This window comes from Chanos chanos, chromosome 8, assembly GCF_902362185.1.
Source record: "Chanos chanos chromosome 8, fChaCha1.1, whole genome shotgun sequence".
Classification (NCBI taxonomy): Eukaryota; Metazoa; Chordata; class Actinopteri; order Gonorynchiformes; family Chanidae; genus Chanos; species Chanos chanos.
In genome coordinates this window covers 15,780,925-15,791,773 of record NC_044502.1, presented here as the reverse complement: position 1 = coordinate 15,791,773, position 10,849 = coordinate 15,780,925, and the positions used below count along the sequence as shown (strand labels likewise).

At 39.5% G+C, this 10,849-nt stretch overlaps 1 protein-coding gene across 1 annotated transcript; it reads right to left on the bottom strand.

The window, feature by feature from the left end:
* Window positions 1-5,932: 5,932 nt before the first annotated feature.
* LOC115818912 (trace amine-associated receptor 4-like) lies at window positions 5,933-10,598 on the bottom strand (the record flags this gene model as incomplete). The annotated part of the gene is made up of 2 exons (XM_030782410.1): window positions 9,623-10,598; window positions 5,933-5,943 (listed from the first exon to the last, which is right to left on the bottom strand). Coding segments are annotated over exons 1-2 (987 nt in total), but the record flags the coding sequence as incomplete, so codon positions are not given.
* Between the last annotated feature and the right edge of the window lie 251 nt (window positions 10,599-10,849).

Genomic DNA, 10,849 nt, shown 5'->3' with positions numbered 1-10,849 from the left:
CCCTACAATAGTTAATTTACAATCACAATTGTCTCTGATTTTTGCACTACCTGGACTGTGCCCTTACAATAAATTAATCACTAGGGGCAACGACATGATCATTGTCAGTTGACAACTGAATGTTGATACAGTCGGGCTACGCATTTACAGACCAACCGCAGTCTAACTTGCAACGTGTGTGACCTTCCCTTATAATAAACTAATTCTCCAAGGTAGAAGATTAAATGTTAAAAAACAAATACTATGAAAAAGTTGCCTGAACTAGTCTTGTTCCGGTGGTTTTCTCGGTCGAATTTGATCAAGACTTCCTCGGAATTTATGCCTTTGAAAACACGGTTGGCACAAATAAATAGTCAAAACATTATGTTGAATGATGGAAGGGCTGGACAACAAACGTTCTAATGAAATAATAATCGATTGCTAACACTGAAATGAATGATACAGTGGCCGAACGCGAGTTGATCTTGTAAGCAAACTATTTGCTTCGTGCAAGAAGCGCCATCTAGCGATCATTATGTGTCAGTAACAGTGTCCTTGTCTAATGACTCGGCGGTCTTTTGACCGCCTGGCCGCGCTCTAAGTAGGTAAAACCAGCACGGCGCTCCTAGTAGGTAGTCACAGCGGTCAAATGACCGGCACTCGGCGCTTCTAGGTATAAGTAGGTCAAACCGGCGCGGCGCTTCTAGTGTTAACCATGTAAATACAAGTGTCCAGCCAACACAAAGCCTTAAAAACTTTTAGAGAAACTATCATAAAAATTACACTCAAATTCTCTTTAAACACAAAACATTTTGCTGTATTACAAACTCAGTTATCATTCAATACAAAATACTGTTTCATCTGTTTACAATTACTCTATCAATACATACACTTAGAAATGTTCTTAAAACTTCCCTCTAATCAATTATGAAATGAAAACTATCAAGATTTTTGTATCTTCAGTACTGTTTTCACTTAACCAGAATATTGTGACAAACAGAAATATCCCAACATAAAATAAGACCTTTAACTCCGCTCATTAATTATCTTTATCTCGAGGACTCAAGTAGTTCAACAGATTCACACTTCTGTACGGACTGCCTAAGTACCCAAGTACCCAGGAAACATTAAAGAATTTACATTCACTTCTTATTTTAATGAAATAAAATAAATTTTAAAAATAGGGGTGGCTTTTTTTCTAGCTAATTGCCTTTTATCTTGCATATCTTTTCGTAACATTTGGTGCTTTAGGAAGTGGGAAGTGCTTGTATTTTTTAACCCTCTACACACACGCCCTCCGGTGGACACTGGAGGCGCAGCAGCTTCAGTGCTCGGGTCCTAATAATAATAATAATAATAATAATAATAATAATAATAATGTTCTTTTATCATGACGCTTCCTTGTGTAGGTTGTTGTTCATCTGAATTCTGGCATTTCAGCAAGTTCACTTGGAGGTCTAGGATCTTGTAAAGGATGCAACCACTTCCAAGAAGCATAATTTAGATGAAGGCATCTGCCTGCAAACACCCAGAACACCTATATAGGCATTTTAGGTGTTTGCTCAGCTGTAGGGAAGGCTGGTGCCAGGTGCTGATAACTACCCGGATAACTTGGGCCTCTGTGCTCCAGATCATTGCACTTATTGCTTATTTTCTTCTGCTCCTCGATTGAGACATTTCTGTTGTCTACAATTGCAAAGTTGAAGATTGTTGCTTTTCTTGTTTCCTTGTTGGTCGCCTTGTAGGAATCTTCTTCTCAGTACTGATTGGAACTTCCCACTGGATTTTTACCCTGGGATCCTCTCTCACAGTTACAGGCTTATGCAACTGTGGCTTTCAATATATTGGGATCTGGTAATGCTCACAGATGCACCTATGTATATGTGCTTCAGCAGTGTTGTACCTACTATGTGTTCTACTATTCTGTGCTGGAGATATACTAGCATCCAGTAAGTGCATGGGGTACTGTCTCAGACTGCTCTATGCACAGTCTACAGTCTACTGTCATTGGTGATCATTATTTTTTTTTTTTTTGCTTGATGGCACTTTGTGATCAGGGTTTTGTGCTAAAATGTTAAAAGCTTCTCTCAATGCCTAGAGCACTGGTTCTCAATCCTGCTCCTGGGGGACCTCTGCTATGCATGTTTTTCAATCTTTCCCTGCTCTACATACCTTACTGAATTCATCAGTGGAACCTTCGATTGGCTAAGCACACCAAATTAGTGTGATTAACATGCTCTTGAATCAGGTCGTCTCAGCCAATCAAAAGTGCTCTTGAATCTTCTTCAGTAAAATGTAGAAATCTTTTTTTCACATCATGTGTCCATTTTATTCATTGGAAATAGTGTGGCACTGTAGGTTGTCATGAGTGATGACAGAGAGAGCATGGTTCTCAAACATTACGCACAACATGGTTTGCCTCACTTGGTAGAGTATAATACACAAGTTCACTTTTGTTAAGCAACTTTCTGGATCATAGCCTGTTGAGTTCTTCAGTTGAAATGACTGATTACTTCAATTGCCCGTACAAGAGCACTGTGGCTATCAATAAAAAATATGATTCTATTCATTCTATGATAGCTATTCATTTTATCCTACCTGGTCACTGAAGACCCATAGTGTGTGCACTCGTTCCAGCAGAAAGGCAAATTAAACATCCATTCAATAGCTACAATACACACAGCTAGCTAGCTACAAAAATGTTCTGGTTGACCAGCTGTAACCATGTGAAAACTGAACAAAAGACTCAGACCTAGCTAGTTATGATTCATGAGCGAATCATTACGTTCCTATTCTGAGCCTATGCATCCTGTGATGTGAATAATGAATGAAAGACTCAGACCCAAAGACCGGTACTTATTATTTGTGAACAAATCGATCGTTCCTATACTGGGAATATGAAGCGGTCCTGTGACAAGTGAACAAGAGACTCAGACCCAAAGCCCTATAGTTATGATTCATGAACGAATCAGTAATTCCTACACTGGGAATATGCAGCAGTTGTAGAAATTGCTTTGTTTGTGTGTGATCACACTGACTTGGAAAAAACTGCTGGTTTAATCAGGAATATAGAAACCAGGTGAGCAAAGCTGACATTGAATGAGTCTACTTGCATGACCCTGAACTAGACAGAACTTGAGCACACTGATTGGTCTCGCCACACACATGCAGGTACGGCAGCTCATTATGAACAAACAGTACAATCATTTAGCAAAATGATCCACAGCGGTCATATGATAAGTGAACGAGACTCAAATCCGAAGACCTGTAGTTATGATTCATGAACGAATCATTTGTTCCTACACTTAAAATAAGCAGAGGTCATGTGACAAGTGAATGGAAGAGTCGGACCCAAAAGATCTGTTCATGAATGAATCGTGAATAAGCCTGTAGCTGTCACAATTCAAATGAACGAAATGAGTGGCAGGCATGCATGGCCCAGGTAAAAATGAACAAATCACTCACCGAGATTTTCATGAACGACACATCACTAATGTCTTGTCTTCATCAGTAAAAGGGTAGGTGGGCTCAATAATAGACACAGACTCCATAGCTTCACTGGGGGGTTTTTCATCAGAGTCAGCCAGAAAGCTCTCTTCCAAACTGTCTTTGAACATAGGCTCCATGTCTTCTGAAGAAGGGTGGTTCACCATACTAGACTGATGTGACTTTGTCTCATGTCTGGTATGGTTGCACGTTTACGACATACAAAACTCCAGCGGCTTCCCCAGTGTCCACCCATGCGATGCGGGCCACTGTACACAGTGACTGGCCTCCATCACTGCTTGAGCTTAAGTGTGTGCTTTCTGAAGTGAGGCTCTCAGGGTAGGGCACGTCAGGCTCATCATTTCCACCTTTAGTGGGCTGTGTAATGAGGTCAAGTGGGGTTTCCAGTTCATGAGCATACACCATCATAGTTGGCCTAAGGCCTATACTGACCTCTGAGTACCGTGAGCTTAACTATGGTGTTCCACAAAGGTTGGTCCTTGGCCCTCTCCTATTCTCTATTTACATGCTCCCTTTGGGTGACATTGTTTGTTGTTACATCATTAACTTCCATTGTTATGCTGATGATACTCAGATTTTCTTACCTATCAAGCACAATGACTGCACTGAATTGGCTAACCTCGAGTCTTTGTGCTATTAAGGGTTGGATGTCTTCAAATTTCCTGATGCTTAACACAGGCAAGACTGAAATGCTGGTCATTGGTCCCCCTATGCATAAGCATCTTTTCAGTGATCTTACCCTAAATTTTGACAACTGCTTCATCTTTCAAAACTCTCCAGCTAAAAACCTTGGTGTGATTTGACTCTAGTCTCTCGTTAGTCACTCACATCAAAGATTCAGCTAAAACTGCCTATGATGAGGTCTGTCACAACAGTACCCTGTAGCTTTTGGAAATTTGCAGACATGTTTTATAGCCCATAAGAGAATACCCCTAAGTGGAACATGCCGCAAGTTTTGCAGGAGATTCAGTGGCTGCCCTTTTTGCTCGTTCTACTGACAAGCCTTGACTTTGTCGTGAAGAGCAGATGACTGGGATTCTACTTACAACCAACAGTAGTAACGTCTGTCTATAAAGCCAATAGTCAGCCAGGTAACACCTGAAGGGTCACAGACTGCACCATCTGCAATCTGAGTAGGCAGAGCTATCCATAGCTGAGTTTGTGCTGTGAGTTTAAGATTAGATTTGTCGGAGGTCTGCTCGCTCACCTGATGGTGAAGCACTTGTGTGAAGGGATGCCTCTTGGGTTTAAACATGAAGATTGACTTTTACCTTAAATGGGGTGCTCCTCAAAGAATTGGAGGTAAGATGTTCTACGTGGCCAATAATTGGTTAATCATGAGCCTGAAAGTTGAGTAAGGCATGTTTAGCTTCTGGAGGGAGGATTACCTCTGCTGACATCTCCATCCCCCAACCCCAACCCTGATGCAGCAAATGGAGCAGGTACATGCGTGATGGTGGAGATATAGTACAGCTACTGCCGTTCTTCTAGGTTGGTGGCAGCACACTCTAGTCTTTGCGTAGACTCAAGGTCTTTATTTAAACAGCCATTCAAGTTGTCTTGTAAGTCAGAGTCCAATGATATGTGATTGCACTCCAAGCTGTCCTTGCTCTGCCGAAATGAGAAGCAAAACCGTGCCGGTTTGACCTATTTATACCTTGAAGCGCCGAGTGCTGGTCATTTGACCGCTGTGACTTCCTACTAGGAGCGCCATGCTGGTTTTACCTACTTATAGCGCAGCTCATGGCACGAGTCATTAGACAAGGACACTGTTACTGACACATAATGATCGCTAGATGGCGCTTCTTGCACAAAGCAAATAGTTTGCTTAGGAGATCAACTCGCGTTCGGCCACTGTATCATTCATTTCAGTGTTAATAGTCAGTTATTATTTCATTAAAACGTTTGTTGTCCAGCCCTTCCATCATTCAACATAATGTTTTGATTATTTATTTGTGCCAACCGTGTTTCCAAAGGTATAAATTCCAGAAGAAGTCTTGATCAAATTTGACTGAGAAAACCATCTGAACAAGACTAGTTCAGGTAACTTTTTCATAGTATTTGTTTTTTTTTAATATTCAGTCTTCTACCTTGGAGAATTAGTTTATTATAAGGGATGTCACACGCGTTACGAGTTAGACTGCGGTTGGTCTGTAAATGTGTAGCCCGACTTTATCAACATTCAATTGTCAACTGACAATGATCACGTTGTTGTCCCTAGTGATTAATTTATTGTAAGGGCACGGTCCAGGTAGTGCAAAAAATTAGACACAATTGTGATTGTAAATTAACTATTGTAGAGACAGATTACAGATTTGGACATTCAAATTGTTGGGTAACATGTCGGGTGACGGAGTGAGCTATAAACTGGACTTTATGCTTACTCAGTAGAACAACCTATCGGAATGACAAGACAGGCAGTAATTGGTTGAGAATTACAATGCGTGTAAATCAAAACTTCTCGAAGTTTAGAGTGTGAGAGTGCTTTGGGTGGCGCTGGAGAAGTAGACTAAAGCGTTTCAGTTCCGAACTCGTCTGTCTCCGTGAAATTATCGCTTACACCACATAATAAGCCCAGCCGAGCATATCAAGCTTTACACTTGCATTTTAATAAATTAATTATCTACCACAACTAACAGATCATTCTATGCCATGATAGAGGCAAACACTACGACTTTTCAAGGCATTCAGTGGGCTATGAGTAGCCTAACACCTAGCCTGCCAAGTAATCTACGAGTAACACCTCCCAACCCCCTCCTAATAGAGTGCCATAGTCTCTGTTAGTTTCCCGCATTAGAATGATTGGCCAAAACTAGTTCGTTCCACGAGTAGCCTACCACCATCTATCGTGAGTCTCAGCTAAATCTAATTCCACACATGTAATACAAAATGTAGGCACAGATGGAAATTAATAAATATGCATGAATGTTGTTTTTATAAAATATGTATGTCGCAATGGATTTTTGTAAAAAAGCTGTGTCAGGTGTGTAGGCTTTTAGAGTAAATAGCGTAGCATAAGATGGCCGAATTTTTACCATTTATTGAAACTGAATTACAGCACGAAATAAACCCTTCTTTTTGGTAAATCGACAGCTGTGTCATTTATTTACAGTAAATACTTAAGAATGAATTATACATTATACAAGATAGATACACGAGATAGTGTATGCAGTGAAATGTACTAGGTAAATAAATAGATCCTATGTGTAATAAATGTATCCTATGTGTCGGATGCTGTAACCCCTTTTACGCCGGCTTTTCAAGCAGGGAATGTTGTACCACGCCGTTCTTTGTTCCCATTTCAAGTGGAAGGATATTTGACCGATAGCCTAGAACAATAGCCTAGGTGTGATCCCAACCACCTCCTAACAACCGCGTCATGAATCACTTGGTCAACTGACCAACTCAGAAGTTCCCCCCTTCAACGTAGACCAAAAGATTGTTTGCCAGTGCCAACGAGGTGAAGAAATTTCCGGCCTACTGTCATCTTTCCCTAGATAGGGAATTGCGTTCAACATTATTGTGGAAAAAAAAAAGTGTGCAAAGATTATATATTTTTTTCCAGTCACTGCGTCAGATGACCGCCGCTCGGCGCTTCTCGGTATAAGTGGGTCAAACCAGTACGGCGCTTCTAGTAAGACGTCACTGCGGTCAAATGACCGGCGCTCGGCGCTTCTAGTGTTAAGTCTACTTCTCTCACTCGCAAGTAAAGTTAGCAAGGTTCAGTCAGAATTTCCCTGATGGACACTTAGCTCATGAGGGGCATCCAGTTATAGTCAGATCCAACTCTGTGAATGATCCGCGAATTTCCATTCGATGACAGGTCCAGAAACAGGTACTCTGAAACCCTTTGTGCAGCTTTTACCTAGAAAATGCAATGCTCTTGAGTGACGTGATGGAGAACGTAACTACTGATATTCAACATAAGTCTGTTTATTCCCTACTGACAGCCACAGGCGTTCTATTCTTACATGAATAAGAATAACATACAATCATTGTTTCTCATCACTATTAGTGAGAGTTGGAGGGGGAGTAAATTTGTCACTACTTGCTGCTGCCCATTACTCATTACTCCCCCAACTCTGGCAATATAGAGTGTGATGTCACAAGTTAACATATGAATATGCCTATTACACAATGTCTTAAAGGCATAGCACATACAACTTCAACTTGTATTTTAGACCCGATGTCTTAAGTAGCTGACTCAGGAGCTGAGTGTCACACAGAACAGTATTTGTGAGAGTGCATCGCCTACGAATATGCTGGCCCTGACTGACACTGAACCCATTTCCTAAACTGGCTCCTCCAAGATTTCATGGATCTCTTGGTCAACAATGTTATATTTGGGTTTACGCAACTTGAGTGATTCTGTGATTAAAGAGGGTGGCAGACTGTCATAGGCTTTATGGAAGTCATAATTATTATTATTATTATTATTATTATTATTATTATTATTATTATCAATACTATCTATTACAGTATTTTACTATTGTTTTGTTACAATTAAGTTAATGCGTCAAAAGTATTACTTTGTTTTCTTAAGTAAGTCTTTATGTGTTTCTGTATTTCGTTGTGGCCACTTTAAGAATTACAAGACGTTAGTAACAGGAGTAATGTCACGCGACCAGCAATTAGGAAGTTAGTGAGCAGGATACTAACAGCTGTTGTTTTATTATATCGGAGATAATCCAGCGATATCTACATACGTCTCATGCCTTTGGTAGCATCGTGGGTATGTACTGATCGTTTAATTGTTGTCTGTGGTCGCAGATCTTTATGTATTTATTTATTTATTTATTTTTGTGTTAGTGTTACGTTCTGTGAAGTTAGATTCCAGAAATCTGTTAGCTACAAGTTGCTATTGCTACTGACTGCATCGTTCCTAGGCAACTGGAAGTTCATACGGGAATAGTTACAAATAAATAATCGAAGAGATGACTGATTACATGTTAAAATCTAATGTTATATTACATTTGAAGTTAAATCTACAATAAATACATACAACGTCTAACGTTAAAAAATTAGAAGATTTAATTCCTGCTAAATTTGATCGTTATATTTACATTGTGAATATCTGTACGTGTTAAAAGCAAGCATAGCGTTGATTACGCTTTGTACGTTTCAATTTCACCCTTCTTTGCAACATCAATAAACCTGTGGACAAGGAGTTGACTGTCTTCAGAGTCTTGGTGTTAGGAAGGCGTTTATCTGACTGTCAAGTTATATACAGTACATGTAACGAGGACAGAACAACTATATATAAAAATCTTAAAAGTAAGTATGTGTTTCAATGGGCTTACTGGATTAAGACATGGAAACTCACTAAATGATGAGTAATGAATGATGCATACACACATGCACAGCGGTACAAATATGGGGAAAAAATGGCTATAATATCCGCACACTAATAATATAATGTCAGGGACAGGTATTTAGTACATAAAAGCTTTATATTTTGTGTAAAGTAACTGTTCAGATGTGTGCTATAATTCTTGGTGATTTGAGTGTGAAAGTAGTACATAAGCAGTCCTGCCAGGTCGAATTTATACAGACTAAAGATAGCATTCACTTTAGTTTTATTTTGGTAGCAAGTGTTGGGCTGAGGAGGGAAAATGAGTTCAGTCTTAGGTCAATACAAGACCATCAGAGAATCAGTGAAAAAATGAGTCACAGAAAATTCAAAACAGGCCTGATCAATTGAAAATGTACGAAGAAGATGTGTGAAATGCATCTCCTATGTGGGCATCCTCTGCTTTGTGTCTTTTTTGTTTGTTTGTTTTTGTTTTTCTGTTTTGTTTTTCATGTTTTTGTTAGCTTGATTTTTTATTTTTTTGGTCACAGTTGAGTAAGTCATGCTCCTTCTCTCTCTCTGAACCCCTTGCAGTCTTGATAGACATACTGAGAGACAAAACAGAACTTCATCATTTTGGCTTCACCTACTGTTTCTGTCCGAACAAGACTATTCTCTCTTCTTTTGTAGAGGTTTAAGCTAACATATTACCAGTGAATTTTTCATCATTTCTTCAAAAGTAACAGAACAGGGGATTTTTTTTTGTTCAGCAATGTTGAAAATGTGATGATCAAGACTGTAGAACATGTGAAGCATTCTTCAGGCCAAACATTTTTGCCATAATACTTTTGAATGCTTTCCGAAAATTTGGATAAAAGAAAGCATAGATGACAGGATTACATACAGAGTTACAGTAAGCAAACCACATAAGAGCATCAAAAATATCAGCAGGTGTCAGGAAGTTCAGAAATGGGTCGACAACAATGGTGACAAAGAAGGGCATCCAGCAGATAATAAAAACAATGACTACCAACGCCAGTGTTTTAGCTGCCTTCCTCTCTCGCTGCTCTGTTGTTTGGTTCTTTAACTCATTACAAGTCACTGTAGCTAGCCTCTCATTCATAACCCTGGCATGTTTTCTGGCAACATGAAAGATCTTAACATACAGACAGATCATTATGATTCCTGGAATGAAGAATGTGACTAGAGAAGCAATAATGCCCCACTCTTTGTTACAAATCAATATACAGCTACCAATACAAGGATTTGTCAGCATCTCTAGACCCATTGAATTCAAATCTGTGAGCACAATCCCAAAACTAAAAACAAATGAGATCAACCAGATTATGACAATATAGACAGTCACCCTGACTGTTGTCACTTTTGTCCTATATTGCAAAGGCTGACAAATAGCCCAATACCTGTCAACTGAAACTAAACACAGGTGCATTATGGAGGTAGAGCAAAGCATCATGTCAAGACTGGAATGGACTTTACAGAAATGTTTCCCTAAATACCAGCACCCGTCAACTGATCTGATCATACTGAAAGGCATAACCAAGCAACCTAAAGAACAATCAACCAAGGCCAAGGAGAGAATGATGAAATTGGTGGGACTGTGTAGTTGTTTGAAATGGGATATAGAGATGATGACCAGAAGGTTTCCACACACAGTCATCAGAGTGGTGGTCAGCATGAAGGCGTACATGATCACCCTTATAACAGCCAGTCTGAGAGTTCGAGGACAGGAGCCTTGCAGGTGAGGGAAACAGAGCAACATACCCTCCATATCACCAGTCTGATTCAGGCTTATGTTTTCCATCAGCACATCTGGATGTTCTCCTGAGACTAGATAAATGTATTCACATTATATGCATTCTGCAAATATGAAGCATAGCAAATAAATAAATAAATAAATAAAACAACTTATGAATGAATCTTCTAAAGTGAGATTTTTCTTTAAGTAGAAATAAAGGTAGGATTGAATATTCCCTGTTTCCAAAGTAGAATAAATTACAAAAATTATTAGCACTCATGGGTCACAATTAAAGATCCAAACATTTAAAGAATTAT